Source organism: Martes martes, assembly GCF_963455335.1.
Source record: "Martes martes genome assembly, chromosome: 11".
NCBI lineage: Eukaryota > Metazoa > Chordata > Mammalia > Carnivora > Mustelidae > Martes > Martes martes.
Window position 1 is genome coordinate 56,780,737 of NC_137899.1, and position 22,171 is coordinate 56,802,907.

General features: G+C 37.8%; 1 protein-coding gene and 1 pseudogene across 2 annotated transcripts in view; both read left to right on the forward strand.

Moving 5' to 3' along the window:
- Window positions 1-7,840, forward strand: part of CCDC126 (coiled-coil domain containing 126) — a 48,200-nt gene extending 40,360 nt beyond the window's left edge. The window contains exon 3 of the mRNA XM_080818279.1: window positions 6,048-7,840. Coding sequence (XP_080674405.1) covers window positions 6,048-6,232 — 185 coding nt within the window. The 3' untranslated portion in view covers window positions 6,233-7,840. The remainder of the gene's footprint in view (window positions 1-6,047) is intronic.
- Window positions 6,468-21,589, forward strand: LOC308352462 (ATP synthase subunit alpha, mitochondrial-like; annotated as a pseudogene). Its single transcript has 2 exons — window positions 6,468-6,487; window positions 20,451-21,589. The product of its transcript is annotated as an ATP synthase subunit alpha, mitochondrial-like (transcript).
- Window positions 21,590-22,171: the final 582 nt, after the last annotated feature.

Here is a 22,171-nt window from a genome sequence, read left to right on the forward strand (position 1 = left end):
GCCAGTTGGGGGCATTGGCAGGAGTTTGGAAAGTAGGAGGAAGGGAAAGGCCTAGGGTATTTTTCTCCCTCTGTCTCTGCCTCCCTTTCTGCCTCCTTCTCTTTCATAGCTCCTGCTTCTCCTAGACTGCCTGCCTTGGCTTTATTTTCCACTGGGTGGCCTTGGACTTGGGCTCTGGTTACATCACTGCTTTCTCCCTATGTTCCATAGGCCTTGGTATGATAGTGGGTTCCTGCTGTGCCTCACAGTCCCTGATTATGTTTAACGGAGTTAAAATCTTTTTATATGCAATATTTTTAGTATATTTAATAGCATTATATCCTCCTTTTGGTTTTTGTGTACAGTGACATAATTGGGCTAGGTATAAATTTTGATGGTATCTATGTCTTTGTCATAGCTCATTTTTTCTTTCTTTCCTTTTTCTCCCCCTTTAATCTATTTGATTTCTTCTTCCAGAATAGGGAAGCTTAAAGCAGAAGTAGAACCTTAAAGGGCTTTTTTTTCCAGGGCATCTGGATGGCTCAGTTGGTTAAGCATCTGACTTTCAGGTCATGATCTCGGGGTCCTGGGATCCAGTCCTATATTGGGGGTGGCCCATGCTCAATGGGGAGTCTGCATCTCCATTGCCCTGTGCCCCTCCTCTGCCTGTGCTCTGTCTAATAAATAAAAAAATACTTTTTTTAAAAGGGCTTTATTTCCTAAATCTGACCCTTTACTTCAGTCTCAACAGTGATATCACCTAAACATTACATGAATCAGACATTCAGGTAATGTTTATTTCAAGCATTTGTCGAGTATCCACTGGGTGATATGTATCACCATGGTGAGCTGAGAGTAAAAGGATGGATGTGATACCTCTTTCAGGTAGCTTTTAGGGGTTCTCAAAAGGGGCAGGAAAGGAGTTACAATTGCCAACACCTTCAATGATAGGGCTTTATGGAGAAGTACTGTGGACTCCCATATAATATAAACATGTAATTCCCATAAATATGTAATCCCATCAGATGGCAACATAAAATTATATTGTGAATTTAGAGAAAGGGAATTTTGGTACATTAAAATAATTGCAAGTTCAGGAAACAGTAGTTTTATTTTTGTTTGTCAACTAACTGATTTTATATCATGGAGCAAAATGGTTAAAATCTGAGCTTTTTGTAATGGTTTATTAAAACAGTTGATTTTAGGGATGCCTGGCTCAGCTGGTTAAGCCTCTAACTCTTGATTTCAGCTGAGGTTATGATCTCAGGGTTATGAGATTGAGCCCTGGATAGGGCTCTGAGCTGGGCATGGAGGCTGCTTGAGAGTCTCCCTTTCCCTTTGACCTTTCTCTCATGCATGTGTGCCTGTGTTCTCTCTGTTTCTCAAAAAACCAAACCAAACCAAACCAAAACAAAAAACAAAAACCAAACCAAAAACCCAACCCCAGTTGATTTTAGAATATCTGGAAGGGTATATTTAACAATTTAGGACATTTTAAAAGTAAAGTTACCATATAGATGTTTCACATTATTTCTGCCTTTTCCTTTAATTGTTATTAAACTGTAATTCTAATCAATGATTAGGCTGTACCTTTGTAATTCAGATCATACCTCAGCTTGGTGTCAGACATCCTAGGGCTTTAGCTTCATTTCATATTAACATGCTGATAGACAACTCCCATCCCCACACCAGTCTGTTCTACCTAGACCTTTCTGGCCTATGTTGCTACCTCTTCAAATATACAGGAAGTAACCTGCAGGGAAAACAGATCCTTTAGTATTGTTGCTGAAGGATTTTAAAAAAACATTTCATTCTCTCCTATTTACCTAATACTATTGTAACTCTTGATTGGAAGGTCTTAATAAAGAAATGTCTCCTCTCCCTGGTCTTTTATTTTGAAAATTTTCAATTCTACAGAAAACTAGGGCAAATTGTATAATAAACATCCTATATCTTTCATCTGTACACACCATTTGCTAAAAACTAATCTGCATTTGTTTTTATCTTTCCTCCTCTCTACAAATGTATATGCTCTTTGGGGTACAGTTCCCTAAGTACTGCTTGTCACAGGATTTTTCTTATACTTTTTTTTTTCTTACCCATTTCCACCAAATTAGAATATGTAAGTTCTTTTGATGAATGATGCCAGAAGATACACTTCTTGGAAAGTCTCATTCTTCCATGCCTAGACTTCCTCCAAATAAAGTTTTCCCCTCACTTTATCTTACATTGATTTTTTTGTTTTTTTAAATAAGTATTTTCTAATTTTTTAAAATAAGCATTTTCTAATACCCTCTACCACCACCCACCACTAATACACTCACTACTCCTTTCTGATATTTTTTCACTTTTTAAACATTGTGATATGTATATAACACAAAATTTGCCATTTTAACCATTTTTAAAGTATATAGTTCAGTGGTGTAAATTATAGTCATAGTGTTGTACAACCATTACAAATAACTTTCTAAAACTTGCATCATTCTAAACAAGAAACTAACCATTAAGCAATAACTTGCCATTTCCCCATTTCCCTGGCCTTTGGTAACCTGTAATCTACTTTCTGTCTTTATGAATTTGTCTATTCTAGATAGTTCACATAAGTGGAACCATATATTTATCCCTTTTTCATCTGGCTTATTTCACTTTGTATAATGTCTTTAAATCCATCCATGTTGTAGCATGTCTCAGAACACCATCCCTTTTGGAGCACCTGGGTGGCTCAGTTCATCTGTTGGTGAACACCTGGGTTGTTTCTACATTTGGGCTATTGTGAATATTGGTGTACAAGTATCTCTGAGTCTCTTTTCAATTTGGGGGAATGTATACAAACCTAGGAGTACAATTCCAGGGTCATGTGGTAATTTTATGTTTAGCTTTTTGAGCAACTTCCAAACTGTTTTCTGTGGTGACTGTACCATGGTATATTCACATCAGCACGTATGAGAGTTCCAGTTTCTCCATATCTTATGGAGTGCTTATGTTCTTCTAAAAATTTTTTTTGTTGAAGTATAATTAACATACAGTGTTATTTTATTAGTTTCCAGGTGTACAATATAATGATTCAACAATTCTGTATGTTATTTAGTGCTCATCAAGATAAGTGTACTCTTAATTCTCTTTTATATATTTTACACATCTCACCTAGACACCACCCCTCTGGCAACCACCAGTGCTCCGTATTTGCAAATCTCTTTTTTTGTCTGTCTCTTTTTTTCTTTGTTCATTTGTTTGGTCTCTTAAATTCCACATGTGAATGAAATCATACAATATTTGTCTGGTATTTGTCTTTTTCGGTCTGACTTCCTTCACTTAGCATTATATTCTGTATCTCCATCCGTGTCATTGCAGATCATGAGATTTTATTCTTCTTATGGCTGAGTAATATTCCATTGTATATATAATACATTTTCCTTATCCATTCATCTATGGATGGACACTTAGGTTGCTTCCATATCTGGGCTATTGTAAATAATGCTGCGGTAAACATAAGGGTGCTTATATCTTTTCAAATTAATGTTTTTGTTTTCTTTGATATATACCCAGTAGTAGAATTACTGAATGATATAGTAATTTTATTTTCAATGTTTTGAAGAAACTCCATGCTATTTTCCACAGTGGCTGCACCAATTTGCATTCCCACTAATAGTATATGAAGGTTTCTTTTTCTCCACATCCTCGCTAACATTTTTTTTTTTTTTAAGATTTTAGTTATTTGAGAGAGAATGAGCAAGAGAAAGTATGATAGGGGGAAGATCAGGGGGAGATGCAGACTCCCTGCTGAGCAGAGAACCTGACACAGAACCTGATTCCAGGACTCTGGGATCATGACCTGAGCCGAAAGCAGTTACTTAGCCAACTGATCCACTCAGGCGCCCAATATCTCATTGTGGTTTTTTTTAAATTTAAATTTTAATTTTTTAAAGATTTTATTTATTTGAGGGAAAGAGAGAGCATGAGCGGTGGGGAGAGGGAGAAGCAGGCTCCCTGCCGAGTGGGGATCCTGATGCAGGACTCCTTTCCAGGACCCCAGGATCATGACCTGAGCTGAAGGCAGATGTTTAACCGACTGAGCCACCCAGGCACCCCTCTTGTTGTGGTTTTGATTTACATTTGTTTCCCTGATGATAAGTGATGTTGAGCATTTTTTCATGTATCTGTTGGCTATCTGTATGTCTTCTTTGGAAAAATGTCTATAATGGTCCTCTGCCCATTTTAATCATTTTGTTTTTTTGGTGTTAAGTTGTATAAATTCTTTATATATTTTGGATATTCACCCCTTATTGGATATATAATTTGCACATATCTTCTCCCATTTAGTAGGTTGCCTTTTTTGTTTTGTTGATGAATTCCTTCCCTGTGCAAAAGCTTTTTATTTTGGTGTAGTCCCAATACATTAATTTTGCTTTTGTTTCCCTTGCTAGAGAAGACCTATCTAGAAAAATGTTTCTATGGCCAATGCCAAGAAAGTACTGCTTATGTTTTCTTGTAGGAATTTAGGTCTCACATTTAGGTTTTTAATCCATGTTGAGTTTATTTTTATGTATGATGTTAGAAATGGTCCAATTTCATTCTTGTGCATGAAGCTGTCCAGTTTTCCCAGCACCATTTGTTGAAGACACTGTCTTTTTCGTATTGTGTGTTCTTGCCTCCTTTGTAATGGATTAATTGACCATATAAGCACAGATTTATTTTTGGAGTCTCTCTCTGTTCCATTGAGCTATGTTTCTATTTTTGCTCCAGTACCGTGCTGTTTTTCCCTTTCTTTGATTATAGCCATCCTAGTAGGTTGAAGTGGTATCTCATTGTGATTTGGGCATCTTTTCTTGTGCTTATTATCCATTTGCATTTCTTATTTGGGGAAATGTCTATTCAAGTCCTTTGCTCATTTAAAAAATTGGGTGGTTCATCCTTTTGTTGTTTAAGGGTTCTTTAGATATTTTTGAGATTAAGCCCTTGTCAGATACACGATTTGAAAATATGCAAATATTGCAAAAAGTCTTCCATTCTGCTTGTTATTTTCACTGTCTGGTTAATGTTCTTTGATGCCCAAAAGTTTTAAATTTTGATGAAGTCCAATTTGTTTTTTTTATTTTGCTTGTGCTTTTTCTGATCTCTCTGTAACAGAACCATCAGCAAACTTATCAATTGTTGTTAGATGTTTGTTAGGGCTTGACTTGCTTTTATGGTTGAGGATCAGCAAAAAATAACAATATTAGTTGCCACTTACTGAGTACCTCATATGTACTAGGTGCCTTTGGGAAGCTTGAAAAAATAATTCTAAAGAAGAGTCATAATTTCATTCTTTCCAGGTAAATCCTATCAAAACTCCTTAACCTCTCAAGGAGATACAAACTTTGCTGTCATCCTGGAAGAAATTTATGTCAGTACCACTGCTAGTATCTATGGCATCTGCCCTGAATCCTGGGCTCCCCAACTCATACACCCACTTCAGCTTCTGGAGGATCCAGGTTTCTTGTTTCTGCATTTCACTGAATTTCTTGCTGAGCTCATCTGGTTTTTACCTTCCCTGCCTCATCTACAGTCATCTTTACAAACTGCTTAAGAAACTCACAGTACATGGGGTTCCTTCCAGAGGGAATACAGTTTTGAATCAGACTTTAAATGTATTTGATTGCACTAGAAAAGTGAGTTTCACCTTATAACTCTTTATAACTCCTCCTTTAGGAAGTTCTGTATGTGATGCCATTGATTAAAATTGGGGCGCCTGGGTGGCTCAATGGGTTAAAGCCTCTGCCTTCGGCTCAGGTCATGATCCCAGGGTCCTGTGATCAAGTCCCACATCGGGCTCCCTGCTTGGTGGGGGGCCTGCTTCCTCCTCTCTCTCTGCCTGCCTCTCTGCCTACTTGTGATTTCTGTCAAATAAATATTTAATAAAAAAAAAGTTATGTTTTTCCTATGTGTAGTATGAGTGCTTTGTCTCTAGTATATTTTCTGTCTGATGACTCAGCAATATTTCACTTTCCGTCCCCTGCTTGGACTAGAAAAATACAAATATGAAGTGCTCTATCAGTGTTTAAATAGTTTATTCTGATTTCTTCCCCTAGCGGATCTGAAAAGAACAATCGCTGTCCTTTTAGATGACATTTTACAACGCTTGGGAAAGCTGGAGAACAAGGTTGACTATATAGTTGTGAACGGCTCGGCAACCAACACTACCAATGGCACTAGTGGAAACCTGGTGCCAGTCACCACAAATAAAAGGATAAACGCGTCTGGCAGCATTAGATAGCAGTCGAAGGTCATGTGCGCTGCTACATCCACCATGGAGTATATCCTATGGCAGAAAGCTTTTCAGTTGCTGGCTAGGATAGAATAATACTGTACAATAAAAGCCCCACGCATTTCTGAGGAATGTGCTGGATCCACAGAACTCTAATTCTGTACATAAATTTTAAAAGTTATTAGTTTGCTTTCAGGCAAATCTCCTCGATGCTGTACTATATCCGTAAAGGGAATTTGGTAACATGGTTGATGTAGTAAGCAGGTAGGTGATCTTTGTATAAATCTTTTGTGTTTGAGATCAAGGGGAACCAAAAACACTGAAAGGCATGGGTTCATTTCTAGAAAATATTTATTTAAATATATCACATATTTTTTAGGCAAGTGGAGAATGTTGTTATTGAATCATTTTGTCATTTGTTCTCAGTAGGTTTAACTGTTAGACTAATACTATTAGAAAATGTGCTTACTTCAGTACTATATTTTGTTACTCAGATTATGAGCAGAGAAAGGAAGTATAATGTTGAAAATAATGTTTTGAAGTTATGACCCAAAGAATGTCTTCATTTGCACTATCCTTCAGAATAACTGGAGGTTAATTATTGTATATTTTGTAAAATTACATTTGTGAGGGTATAATCTTGAAATGATTAATAGCCACTGTCTGTAACCTCGTCTAAACATTGAGACAATTAAATAACAAAAAAATACTAATCTCTAATCTCATACATTACATTTTCTTACATATATCCTGAAGAATAGAAGATATTTTTATGATGAGATTAAAAATAAGTATTCATGATCTTTCACATACATGAATATTAATTTAAAAGTTTAATCCTTTGAGTGTCTGTGTTATGTGGAAAGTACATTATTTCCTCGTTTGGGTAAATTTTGCTTTTATTATGTTGGCAGTGGAAGGGGAGACTGGGATATTTGTGAGACTGGGATGCTTAAGGTCTTTAGCTGGGTGTATATAATAAAGGTATTTGTGTTGCATTAAATTGCTTGGAAAATGTTGACATTATATAAGAGAATCTGGCTTTATGAAATCCTGGATTGTATAACTGATACATTAGGTATTCATTTTATATAATGACCACTTAAAAACAATTAAGAGCATTTAAAATATAATTTAAGTTATGAAGATTGACTCTTCAGGAAAACAGATATTGTATATAGCACAAGAGATCCTAATCTTGGGTAATTCTAGGATAGAGCAAAGTATACCTTTATTTAAATTTCCTTTGTAGCAAATTTAATTGCCATATGGTGCCCTATATTTCATAGTATTTATTCTCTATAATAACTGCTTAAGTGCAGCTAGCTTCTAGATTTAGGCTATATTGAATTTAGTTTTGGATATTGTATTGTTCGTTATAGTATGCTACCACACATAGTAGCAATAATTATAATGCTTTATTAAAATAAGTATGAGAAAATACTGTTTCATGAAAGGTAGCTTTCTAAATTCTTTTCTGTATACTCTATGTGAAGAGATTAATTCCATACCATTGCCAGGTGAAGTTTGGAGTAATTGTTCAGTCTTATTAGATGTGGACATTTTTGTTTTTTGTTTTTGTTTTCAGGGATGAAATAAAATACATTATTTGTACTTAACAAAGTGTTATAAGATTTTTTCTTCAATGGTGGTTGTAGATTTAGTATGTGGTAAATGATTGAAAGGAATCTTAGATAAACTGGGTTTTTTTCTCCTATCAACTGTAGATACCTTTTTTTTTTTTTTTAAGATTTTATTTATTTATTTGACAGACAGAGATGGCAAGCAGGCAGAGAGAGAGGAGGGGAAGCAGGCTCCCCGCCGAGCAGAGAGCCCGATGCGGGGCTCGATCCCAGGACCCCGGGACCATGACCCGAGCTGAAAGCAGAGGCTTTAACCCACTGAGCCACCCAGGCTCCCCTGTAGATACCTTTTCTGAAAGAACACAATGAAGGGGTCCCTGGTGGCTCAGTCGGTTAGGTGGCTGATTCTTGGTCTTGGCTTGGGTCATGATCTCAGGGTCCTGGGATCCTCAGGGTGGTAAGATTGGGCCCTACATCTGGCTCCACACTCAGTGTGGAGTCTGCTTGAGATTCTCTCTCCTGCCCACTCGTGCACTCTTTCTCTCTAAAATAAATAAATCTGTAAAAAGTAAAAATTCAACAGTAAACTTCAACTTGAGGGTACAAACCTGGGAACCACCTCTGATCATAATCCCCAGACTTGGTTCCATCAGTTCCTGAGCTCAGACTCTCCTATCATGAACAAGGCAATTTTCCATTTTTTAAAAAGATTTATTTATTTATTTGAGGAGGGAGAGGGAGAGAGCGAATCCTCAAGCAGACTCCCCACTGAGCATGGAGGCTGCCTGGGGCTTGATCTCAGGACAATAGTCGGACACTTAACCTACTGAGCCACCCAGGTGCCCCTACTGTTGAGTTTTTAGAAGTCATACCATAGTATTTATATTTTCAATTAATCTTAATTAGTCAGAATATCAGCATAGATAGGCCATCACTAAACATACTAAAAACTTTCAGATTTATTTCAGAGTTCCTTTGGGTTATTTCAGAATATCTTTAAGGAGTATACTGGCAAAAAAAAAAGTCATTTAAACATTATTTCACATAGTTAATGATAACTTGGGTCTCATTTGTCTTCAAGAAATACTTACGACCTTGACTGTGGAGTTAGGTAGACTATAGAGGCTCAGGTCTAACTTTTTTTTTTAAAGATGTATTTATTTTAGAGAGAGAGCGTGTGCACTTGCGTGCTTGTGCATATGGGGAAGATGAGGGGCTGACAGAGGGAGAGAGCATCCCAAGCAGGCTCCACCCTGAGTACGAGCACAATGTGGGTATCAATCTCACCACCCTGAGATAATGACCTGAGCCTAAACCAATGGACTATGCCACCTAGGTGCCCCTCAGGTCTGCCTTCCAAGTGACACCATGTTCTTCCTTCTTTTGAATTTATGGAATATGCCTCATCTTATTTCTGTCTCAGAAGGCTAACAATGTTAATAGCTTGCATAGGAACCTGACTTGTATGTTTGGTTTAATTGCAAACAGTGTTCCATTTTTAACCAAACACTTTTAAGTTGAATAGCTATCAACGTAGTTATAATGGTTTCCTTTTCCTTTTTTTTTTTTTTTAGAGAAGTGTTTCCTTAAAAAGGGGACATGATGTAATGAAAGAGACATGAATAAATGAATGAATTAATTAATTGAAACCATTTTTTAAATAATTGAAAGCCCTGAATGATTCTTAACTTTTGGTTGGGGGAAATGGTAGAGTTTATCTTTTGAGAGAGCTAAAGAACTAGAGAGTAAAGAAATGAATATGAAAATGAGAATAAATACAGAAAACCAAATGGAGGACAAATCTGAAATTTTTCTGCCTACAGATAACTGCTGTTGACACTTTAGGATATAACTGAATCTCATCTCTCCTGCCCACACACACTATTGTCTTACCATTTCTACTTAAAATAAAATCCAGTGTTCTCACTGTGGCCTGAAAAACCCTAATTTGCTCCTGTCTGCCTCCTTTTTTTTTCCCCAGAGGTTTTTATTTATGTATTTGACAGAGAGACAGCAAGAGAGGGAACACAAGCAGGGCGAGTGGGAGAGGGAGAAGCAGGCTTCCCACCGAGCAGGGAGCTCAATGCCGGGCTCAATCCTGGGACCCCGGGGTCGTGACCTGAGCTGAAGAAAGATACTTAACAAATGAGCCACCCGGGTGCCCCTATAAAGGTTTTTCTAAAAATTAATGTTTTTAAGGTTTTACCAATGTCTTTCAAACATATTTCCAGAATGTCTTTAGGACCTCCTTTGAGTCCTTAGGTCAAGTGTAACTTCATGTTGCTTGTAATTGATGATTAGCAGCATTGTTCATTCAAGTAAATCATCTTTTTAAAAATATTTTATTTATTTATTTGTCAGAGAGAGAGAGAGGGAGAGAGCACAAGCAGGCAGAGTAGCAGGCAGAGGCAGAGAAGAAGCAGGCTCACTGCCAAGCAGGGAGCCCTATGCAAGTCTCGATTCCAGGACCTAGGATCATGACCTGAGCCAAAGGCAGCCACTTAACCGACTGAGCCACCCAGGCATCCCAAGTAAATCATTTTTCATTTAACTTTCTCAGGTGCTTAATTCATCCACCTACTCACCCTTTCTTTAATATTTACTAGTTTTTCAGACAAAGAAATCAAAACTATGGTTCTGAGGAGTCTTTTTTGGTGGGAGGCTATCATGGTAGACATGGTAGCAGGGTTGAGGGAAGAAAACACTTTGAGCCGTGGGTGTTTGGGAATTTACACATAACATTAGATTATGTTCAATATTGAGATAAATGTTTTTTTGTTTGCTTGTTTCTCATCTTCATGAGTTTGAAAGGAGAGATTCTTTTCTTTGAATCTGAATTGGGAATTTCAGTCTAAAAGCCTTGAGTGGCTGAGTGAAGCAGAAGCAGGGGGGCACAGAAAGGGGACTGCCAGGTAAGGGCCATTGGCTTGCTTCCCTGTGGAAGCTCTACACCTCCTATATTAAAATTATTCAAAACTGGGATGTGCTCTGGGAGGAAAGCTTTACAGCAGGAAGGATTTGGAGGATTTGTTTTTAATAATGCCTCCTCCATTCATTGGGATCATTATGGTCATGTGATTATTGAGCAGCTACCAAGGACTGTGCCGTGTACCGTGCTCTTCATGCACAGTATCATGTTTGATCTTTAAAACAACTTTGTGAGGTTCTACTACCCCCCCCTTTTCTAGATAAGGGACGGTGGTGCAGAGAAACTGGGTATAGGGGCTGTGGTCACAGATCTTACCATACAGCAGAGATTCAAACCCAAAAGATGCAATTGACCACTATGTCTTACCCTCTGTTCTGATAATCTTGGTTTAAGTACATTCCATCTTGTTCTTAGGGCATAGGAATTCCTCTCTTTTGATTCAAAAGAGAGATCTGCTTCTCTCTTCACTCCATACTTGGCTCTTAGAGGCCTGGATCAGCAGTGAACACAGTCTGCAGGGCATCATGCAATATGCATTTGGCGCCTGATTGCCAAGGTTTGGGGATCAGAGGAGGTGAACTCATTCCTGGGGAACTGGTTTGGAGCACCAGGCTATTGTATTTGGGAGTTTATAAACGAGCCTGCCATGCCATAGTAGTGTCTCTTACATCCAATCTTAGAATAAAGGGAAGGGAGGGCTTGATTCAGTGCATATTCTTCCAGGGTGAACAGGATCTTCTCAGTCTACCCTCAGGGCCATTTCTTGTGCCCACCATGGGATTCAGGCCGCCATCAACCCACCTACAGCAGTTCTCTGTCACCATAAAATCTAGTACTAAGATTTTATTCTCAAGGCTTAGGGATTTTTCTGGTGCCAAAATACTTACCATTTTCCGTTTCCTAGAGGCTAGACAAAGTGGACTTCAACACCACTCTCTTGGTCTATTTTCCTCCTTATAGTCTCTTTAGGTTTAACAAATGGACCTGATGACTCTGGAAGAAACCTGAGATTGTCTCAGTAACGACATCTGATTTAAGAGTTTCACACAGTATCTCTTGAGTTTTCTAAAATACTGACAAAGCCTTAAAAACACCTAGCCATTTCTCCAAAGTTTGCCTGTTGATTTGAGAGCATTTTATTTTATTTTTAAAATATTTATTTATTTATTTGAGAGGGGGAGGGGAAAAGGAAGAGAGAGAGAGAGAATCCCAAGCAAACTCTGTGCTGAGCAGGGAACCCGAGGTAGGTTTGATGTTAAGACCCTGAGGTCATGACCTGAGCAGAAACCAAGAGTTGGATGCTTAATCTGTTGCACCACCGGGCGCCCCAAGATTTGAGAGCATTTGAAATTACAGAAGCTCTGGATCCACCTTTGCTTTCTGGTCCACACACTGGTCATCAGACTGGAATTGACCTAAAAAGTGACATGGAAATCCTGCTTTTGAGCATTGTCCATTATTACTCACCCCATATTTCTTTTCTTTTTTTTTTTTTAAGATTTCATTTATTTATTTGACAGAGATCACAAGTAGGCAGAGAGGCAGGCAGAGAAAGAGAGAGTGAGAGAGAGAGAAGAGAGAGAGGAGGAAGCAGGCCCCCCGCTGAGAAGAGAGCCAGATGCAAGTCTCCATCCCAGGACCCTGGGATCATGACCTGAGCCAAAGGCAGAGGCTTTAACCCACTGAGCCACCCAGGCGCCCTATTACTCACCCCATATAATATAAGGGTAGCTGTTTGGTCTTCCCCTGAACCTGATGTATTTTAAAAATGTAAAGAATATAAAGACTGCTTATTGCTAACTGTGAGTGCCTTTTAGCTACAAATACCCTTCTCTTCTTAGCTTCCAGGCTAAGAAACGCTTGGAGGAAGAAAGCTGGTAGAAGCTGGGGGGGAGGGTGTTTTTGATATATTAATGTAGTTTGTTCTCTTTTTCTCTTCAGACAGGGTGCTGTCATTTTCTGCTTTGGAAAATAACTAAGTGGTACTTGGAATTAAAGTCTCCCAGGGAAAGTGGTATGACTCTAAAGAATTTTAAGATAAAATCACTTTCTCTCTCTCCACATGACTTAATTCTTTTTATCTTCTTTCCTAAATATCATGCATTAAAAACAATATTGGGGGTGGCTCAGTGGTTAAGCATCTGCCTTCAGCTCAGGGCATGATCCTAGGGTCTTGGGGTCCAGCCCCGGATTGGGCTCCCTGCTCAGCGGGAAGCCTGTTTCTCCCTCTCCCACTCCCCTGCTTGTGTTTCCTCTCTCACTGTCTGTCTCTTTCTCTGTCAAATAAATAAAATCTTAAAAAAAAAAAAAAGCAATATTGGATTTTAAAACAGTACTAAATAACCATGGTGAAGAGCAGAAGAAAGGTAGCTCTTTCTCTGATTAAAACAAGTGACTTTTCTGACACAGAGTATCAGCTCAGGGCCTGAGAGACCACAGAAGTAGTTGTTCTGCCCAAATTTTCCTGAGGCTAAAAAAGAAACCAAGGCCACAACTCTTAAAGGAGGCAATTTTTCCTATTGTTGATTAGGACTCAGTTAACTTCACCAGGGAAATAACGGCCTTGGATCCTTCTTTGACTCTCAGGGAGATTTAAGCTACACCTTCCAACCCTGTCTTCTTGGAGGTGTCTATGCTTCACATACATTGGTGCCAAAGTGGGGAGAATTGGTTTCTTCACAACTCAGGCCAGAAGGAAAGCATTTCCTTTGCTTCTGCAAAACCAAAATAACTAGTATTTCTTGCCTGCAATAAGGCCTGAGTGCCAGTCACTTGGGAACGGTGTTCCAACGCTAGGCACTGCTGGGACCCTTCCGCCATCTTAGAAGGTAATGTTGGGATTCCAAACTGATGAAGCCCAGCCCAGAACTGGTCATGACTATGAAAAAGTCCTATTGTTTCCTCTTAGTCAGGTTTGCCTGCCCCGTTTCCCATCATACAGTCTAGATTTGTTCCTTTCCATTTCCTTGCCTGCAATGCCTGGTCATTTTCTTTGATGTACTCTCTCGTTTTACCTACTTAGGATTCCAAGTTTCTGGTTCCCAACCTCAAAGGATTGATCCTTCTTCTCTGGAATCTCCTCTATCACTTGTGGGCTCCGTGTCCACAGTTACTCATTTATGTTCTTGCCTCTGTCTGGAATGCTCATCTCTCAGCTCTTTGCATGAGTGGCTGCTTCTCATTCTTCAAGTCTCAGCTGAACCACCACCTCCATGGAAGCCTTCCCTCACAATCCCTTCTTCTTCTTCTTTTTTTTTTTTAAAGATTTTATTTATTTATTTGACAGACAGATCACAAGTAGGCAGAGAGGCAGGCAGAGAGAGAGGAAGGGAAGCAGGCTCCCTGCTGAGCAGAGAGCCCGATGCGGGGCTCTATCCCAGGACCCTGGGATCATGACCTGAGCCGAAGGCAGAGGCTTTAACCCACTGAGCCACCCAGGCGCCCCCACCTCACGACCCCTTCTAAAGTAGGAGGCTTTTTGTATGTTCAGAGACTGTCAGGTCCCCAGCACCTGGCTGCTCTGTCCTGTATTTCTAGAATGGTAAAGTATTCATGAGTTTGAAAAGGGGGAAAATGTCCCTTTTTGCTCATTTCTTCAAAACTCAACTGGGAGATTTGGTCCAAGAGTGTTGACTGGACAGTATCTGGCACAAACTAAATATTGAATATATTCTGATAGATGGGTATAATTTAAGTAGGATGTTATCAAACATTTTATCCTAGTTATTTCTATGTAAAAAAAGTCATTATGTATCCTATTTTATTTTAAAAATTTTATTTATTTATTTGACAGAGAGAGAGAGAGAGACAGCGAGAGAGGGAACACAAGCAGGGGAGTGGGAGAGGGAGAAGCAGGCTTCCCACCGAGCAGGGAGCCTGATGCGGGGCTCCATCTCAGGACCCTGGGATCATGACCTGAGTTGAAGGCAGATGCTTAACAACTGAGCCACCCAGACGCCCCTCATTATGCATTTTAATAAAGAAAAGGAATATTGTTTTGAAGTTGTTTTAAAAACTTTAGATTTTTATGGGGCACCTGGGTGGCTCAGTGGGTTAAGCCTCTGCCTTCAGCTTGGGTCATGATCCCAGCTTCCTGGGATCGAGCCCCATGTAGGGCTCCCTGCTCAGAGGGAAGCCTGCTTCTCCCTCTCCTACTCACCCTGCTTGTATTCCCTTTCTTGCTGTGTCTTTCTCTGTCAAATAAATAAATAAAATCTTTAAAAAATTAAAAAAAATAAAAACTTTAGATTTTTAAAGTTGAGAAAATTTGATTCTTCCATTGCTTTAACAGTATGACTTTTGGCAAATAGGTAATTTCTGATTCAATGTATCTAATTCCAAAGCATTGATGATGCTGTCCTGTGTGACCCCATGGGGTTTGGTTTACAATAAACAGAGTGTGTCTAAAACCGTGTGAGTTTCTTAAGAAGAAAATATTTAAAGAATAATCAGATTGTTCATCTCATGTTCCTAGCATGAGGCCTTGTACAAAATAAATGTTCAATATTTATTTGTTAATTCTACATGAGAAAAGGAGTCTGTGGACTAGCACATAGAAAGCAATAAAAAGATATTCATATTTCTTAAAATTTTTATATCACAATGCAGTCTATATCCAGGATATATTTTCTAAAAAAAAATGTAAGGACTACATAATGCAATGTTGAAATGACAGGTTATGATTCATTAGGAAGATATGATATCATTTTAGTGGGTTGTGACCAGGATTTTGAAGTAATGGAATAAAATTGAAATATCCAATTTCATCGTAAGTAATAAGGGTAAGTGTTTCTTGAAACTTTTGATTCAGATCTCTGTGAATGTGTTTCCTGAGTCAAGATGTAAAATGTGTTTCTTAGGAAAGTTGAGATTTAAAAAAATTTTTAAATTGTACAGATTATAATTGAAATGGTGTTGTCCTTGTTTTGCTTGATTTAAGAAAAAAAGTAGTTTGTACAGAATTCTATGTTTGCTGCTAGCAGCAAGGAGAAAAATAAAATTTGATACTGGAAAAGTCATATAGGACCTTTTTTTTTTTTTTTTTTTAACCCCTACCTTAAGGAGATAATTAGAAGAGACTAAAATGCACCTGCTTCACTGATAAATTCAACTCATGTTCTGGGAGATCCTTGGTCAAATTTCTCTTTATAGAGGCACCTGGGTGGCTCAGTGGGTTAAACCTCTGCCTTTGGCTCAGGTCATGATCTCGTGGTCGGGCTCTCTGCTCAGCAGGGGGCTTGCTTCTCCCTCTCTCTGTCTGCCTCTCTGCCTACTTGTGATCTCTGTCTGTCAAATAAATAAACAAAATCTTTAAAAAAAAAAACCTTCTCTTTATAGACCTACTATGAAACTAATGACTTTCTCAATTTTTATTGAAAACAAATGGCCCTATCAAATTATGACTATCAACTAATATTTTAAGCTACATGAAGAACTGTACACATCCCATCCTGAAGTCTAATTGTATGTATTGCTTAAAAGGAATGAAAATTTTTAAAAAATTTCCTGTGCCAAGTCCCTTTCTTTCTACAAATTATGCTTGCTTGCTCCTTAATATATGTACTTGGAGAAAGCTTCCTCACTGGATCTGCTTCAAAAAAGGCAACAGAGTTTTAACTTTGTTTTTAACATTTCATTATGAACATTACAAATCTGCAGCAAGGCTGAAATAATATGTCCAGCGTCTAGATTTTACCATTTTTTGTTTCTTTGTTAAACTTTACCACATTCACCCATGAATCCATGTTGTTTTTGCTTTTTGAAACAAATTACAGTTATCGGCACACTTCCCCGAGGTACTTTAGCATGCGTATCATTAGCTAGAGTTCAATATTTAAGGTTTTTCATTGGGTGCAACATTTATATATAATACAATGCACAAATGTTAAGAGTACATTAGCTGAGTTTCAACAAATGCATTAACCTGCTACCCAAACTCCTACTTTTTTTTTTTTTTTTTAAAGATTTTATTTATTTATTTAAGGGGGAGAAAGGGAGAGCAAGAGCAGGGTTGGGGGAGGAGCAGCAAGAGGGAGAGAAGCAGGCTCCCTGCTGAGCAGGGAGCCCAACCTGGGGCTCAATCCCAGGACTCTGAGATCATGACCTGAGCTGAAGGCTGATGCTTAACTGACTGAGCCACCCAGGCACCCCCCCCACACACTCGTATTATATAGAAAATTACCATCACACCAAAGACCCCTCACATCTTTCCTTGTCAAGTCTTCCCCCATTGGTCTGCCTCCAAGGCAAGGTTTTCTACTATAGATTAATTTCACCTGTTTGAGAATTTCATATAAGTGGAATCATGCAGTATGTACTCTTGTGTCTATCTGCTTTACTCGTTATCTTGTTTTTGATTTTCATTTATGCTGTTGCATGTGTCAGTAATTTGTTTACTGTTGAGTAATATTTCATTGTATGAATGTAACATGGTTTGTGTATTCTTTCTCCTATTGACGAACATCCGGGCTGTTTCTAGCTATTATAAATAAAGCTGCTATGAATGGTTTTTTGGGAACTTTCTTAATAGAAGTCTTTTGTGAATATAAGTTTTCATTTCTTTTCTAGGAGTGAAATTACTGGGTCATATGGTAAGTAGATTAAGATATGCAATTTTTTTTTCCTAAAGTAGTTGTGCCATTTTACATTCTCACCGGTGATAGAATTTTGACTGGATGTCTCCAACATTGCCTCATGATCAGGGTAGGTAATAGCTAATAGAAGGTTCCTTGACAATATTCTAAACCAAGTTGCTAACTGGTTCCTTGGGAGTAATTGTGTATTTTTTTGCTTGTATTATAGATTTATTATAAAACTCTGAGGTACCTGGTTAGAATTAGCTTTTAATTTCTATTTCATATTCCTGCCAGTTTGTATGATTTTCTTTTTATTCTGTTAATGTAATGAATTGCACTGACCGATTTTCAAATATTAACCAATTTTCTTTCAAAGTTGTAATGTCTTGTTCTTTTTATGTGTTATTAGATTCAATTTGCTACCTTTTTGATTTAGGGATTTTTAAACAATAGATTTATGAGATTTATGAGAAAAATCGGTCTGTAATTTTCTGTCCTTATAAATCCTCCTTTAGTTTTGTTGTTGAGTTTATTCTGGTGTCATGAAACAAATTGAGACATATTCTCTATGAGAGTGTGTTAGATTGATGTTATTTCTTTGTTAATTTAGAAGAAGTTGCTAGTGAAGGGGGTGGGCTTGAGATTTCTTTTGGGGAGGGTCTTTAAATATGGTTCATTTTCTTTAACAGGTGTAGAGCTATTTAGATTTTATTTATTTTACTTATTTTTTTAATTACTTATTTTTAAAAAGATTTTATTTTTGAGAATCTCTATGCCCAGTGTGGGGCTTGAATTTAGAACCTACATGTTCTACCAACTGAGCCAACCAGGTGTCCCTATTTAGATTTTATTTTTGTGTACGTTTTGGTAAGTTGGTCTTTCCCTAAATTTTTCTTGTTCATTTAAATTTTCAAGTTTATTGGTATTCAAGTTTATTGGCATTAATATCTTACTGTTTTTTAATATCTACTGTATGAATTGCAATGATATTGCCTTTTTATTTGGTTTTGCTTTGCTCTTTTTTATGCTTTGTTCTTTGATTATTTCTTAGTTAAAAGGTAGGATTCTCTACACATTGTCTGTGACATGATTTATGCATTTTAACAATATATTCTGGAGATGATTTTATAGCAGTATTCAAGAGATTTTCCTAAATATATATATATATATATATATATATATTTTTTTTACTGCTGCATAGGACTTCATAGTATGGCTGGTCATGCAACTAGTCCCCTATAGATAGACATTTGGTTTGTTTCCAGTCTTTTTGCTGTAAAAATAGTGCTGAAGGGAATAACTTTGTACATATGTATTAAAAATTTGTTGTTGTTCATTATGATCTCATTCCCATGTGTAATTTAAAAAACAAAACAAACAAAAAAATCCACAAAACTAAGCTCATAAATATAGAGAACAGACTAGTGCTTACAAGAGGCAGGGTTTAGGGGGTGGGCAAAATGGATAAAAGAAATAAAAAAGTACAAACTTACAGTAATAAGATAAATAAGTCATGGCAATGTAATTTGCAACATGGTGACTATAGTTAATAATACTATATTGCATATATGAAAGTTGCTAAGAGACTAAATCACATCACAAGAAAAAAATTCTGGAACTATGAATGGTGATGGTTGTTAACTAAACATTGTGGTGATCATTTCACAATACATACTAATATAGAATCATTATGCTGTATACCTAAAACTAGTATAATGTTATATGTCAATTATACCAATAAAAAAGTAAATAAATAAATTTTACTGGTGTTATCTTTGGGGTAGATTCTTAGAAATGGAATTTCCTAAAAATGGAGGAGAGATAATAGCTATAGATTAAAAGAAATTTAAGAGATAGGGGCGCCTGGGTGGCTCAGTGGGTTAAAGCCTCTGCCTTTGGCTCAAGTCATGATCCCACTGTCCTGGGATCGAGCCCCACATAAGGCTCTTTGCTTAGCGAGGAGCCTGCTTGCCTTCCTCTCTCTCTGCCTGCCTCTCTGCCTACTTGTGTTCTCTGTCAGATAAATAAAATCTTTAAAAAATAAAAAAAATAAATTTAAGAGATATAACAATCAGATACTATAGATGATTTTGATTGAATCCTCTATGAAAAAATGAGCTATTTATAACATTTGAGAACATGGGTAAATTTAAATATAGAATGGGTATAAGATAAAATTAGGGAATTATTTTTGTGTTGTTGTGATAATACCATTGTGTCTAGATAGGAGAATGTCATTTTTTTTTAGACATGTAAAGTATTTTGGCATAACATGTCATTGTGTGTGACACTTACTTTGAAACAGCTTGATCATAATAATAAAAAATATAGATAGCTAAAGCAATAAAGTTAATATGACAAAATGTAAATATTAACAGTGGTAGACTCAAAGGAGTTCATTGTACCGTTTTTTCCTACCTTTTATATGTTTGAAAATTTCTTGATAAAAATTATAAAAATCATAGGGGCACCTGGGTGACCCTGTTGGTTGAGCATATGACTCTTGATTTTGGCTCAGGTCAGGGTCTCATGGGTCATGAGATCAAGTCCTGCATCTGGCTCTGCACTTGGCAGGGAGTCTGCTTGAAGATTCTCTCCCTCTGTCCCTCCCCCAAATCACTCATGTGCACACATGCACTCTTTCTCAAATAAAATAAATCTTTAAAGAATATATATAAAATTGTCTTATCTTTCAAATGAATTATTGTTTTTATTCTTATGTTGTGACTTTCCTTGTCCATAATAAGAATTTTTCTTATTATGTATTTTGTCTAATACTAATATAATTATCTCATTATACTAGTATACTATCTCAGAATACTAGTGTAATTCTTTAGGTTAATATTTGTTTGGGAGTTGGTTCAGAGGCTGCAGCTAGAGAGGAACGACCTGGGGAGAGCTCTAAAGATGCTATCTGGGGGTGCCTAGCTGGCTCAGTAGGAAGAACATGTGACTCTTAATCTTGGGGTTGTGAGTTTGAGCCCCACTAGAAAAAAACCAAATTAGCTTTAAGAAAAAAAATGTTGTCTATGCACATGGCCTTGGGCTGTGGCTTTCATCTTCTCTCAGAAGGCTGATCTGGTCTCCAGAAATGCTTGGCAATCATCCTTAATTTTCACAAGGAAACTCCCTGTCTCTAGCATCTGTCCTCAGAAGACTGGCACTGCTGGGGTGTCCTCTGTTTTTGAAGAGTGTATTCTTGGAGCTAATACCTCTGGTGACCTTGAAGAGACTGGATGTCTCTTAAGTATTGGTGATGGTATTGTTCAAGTACATGGGCTGAGAAATGTCTAAGCAGAAGAAAGGGTAGAGTTTTCTTCCAAGCTTGAAGTGTATGTGTCTGAACTTGGAACTTGATAATGTTGGTGGTGTTGTGTTCGGAAATGAAAACTAATTAAGGAAGGAGATACTGTGAAGAGGACAGGAGCCATTGTGGGTGTTTTTGTTGGTGAGAAGCTGTTGGCTCATGTAGTAGGTACCATTGGTAATTGGTTCCAAGAACCATAGGCAAGTTGGCCTAAAAGCACCTGGGATTATTCCTCCACTCTGCAGGAACCAGTTCAGACTGGCATTAAGGCTGTAGATAGCTTGGTGCCAATTGATCCTGGTCAACCTGAGCTGTTTAATGTTGGCCAATGGACTGGCAAAACATCAAAGATTGACATAATCATTAACCAGAAATGTTTCATGATGGATCTGATGAAAAGAAGAAGCTGTACTGTATCTACATTGCTATTGGTCCAAAGAGACCCACTGTTGCACTGTTGGTAAAGAGACTTACAGATACTATGAAGGGCACCATTGTGGTTTCATCTGCTGCTACTGATTCTGTCCCACATCAGTACCTGACTCCTTATTCTGGCTGTTTAGGAGAATATTAAGGATAATGGCAAACATGATTCACTCACCTATGATGAGTTATCCAAACAGTCTGTTGCTTATTGTCACATCTCTGCTGCCCATGAAGACACTCCCATCTGTTGGAGAGAGCAGCCCAAATGAATGATTCTTTTGGTAGCGGTTCCTTGACTGCTTTACCACTCATGGAAGCACAGCTGGTGATGTGTCTGCTTATGAGCCAATGAATGTCATTTCCATCCCTGATGGACAGATTGTCTTGGAAACAGAAATGTTCTACAAAATTATCTGCCTTACCATCAATATTGGTTTGTCTGTGTCCTTTGTTAGATCTGCTGCCCAAACCAGGGCCATGAAGTAGGTGTCAGGTACCCTGAAGCTGGAATTGGCTCTTAATTGTGAAGTTGCTGCCTTTGCCTGATTCAGTTCTGACCTCCACAATTCTTGAGTCTGCTTCCGAATGTCTAAAGCAAGGAAAGTGTACTGATGTGGCTACTGAGGAACAAGGGGCTCTTATCTTTCCTGGTGTAACGGGTAGCTTGATAAACTGGAGCTGTTTCTATTTAATTAATTAATTATTTCTTGGCTGGAGTATTTAAAACCAAATTTTAGAAGGCATGGTACTTTATCCTGACTACTTCATGATGCTTTAAAAGACAAAAAAATGTTTTTAAATGTAACCACAAAGCCATTTTTATATCTATCAAAATGAAGAATGCATTTTTTTTTTTTTAAGATTTTATTTGTTTGACAGACAGAGATCACAAGTAGGCAGAGAGTCAGGCAGAGAGAAAGAGGAAGGGAAGCAGGCTCCCTGCTGAGCAGAGTACCATGCGGGCCTAGATCCCAGAACTCTGAGATCATGACCTAAGCCGAAGGCAGAGGCTATAACCCACTGAGCCACCCAGGTCCCCCAAAGTATGCATTTCTTAAGTTATGGTAAAAACAACTCAAATTTCCCTATCATCTCAAGAGATGTCTTTTACAATTATTATTTTTTCAA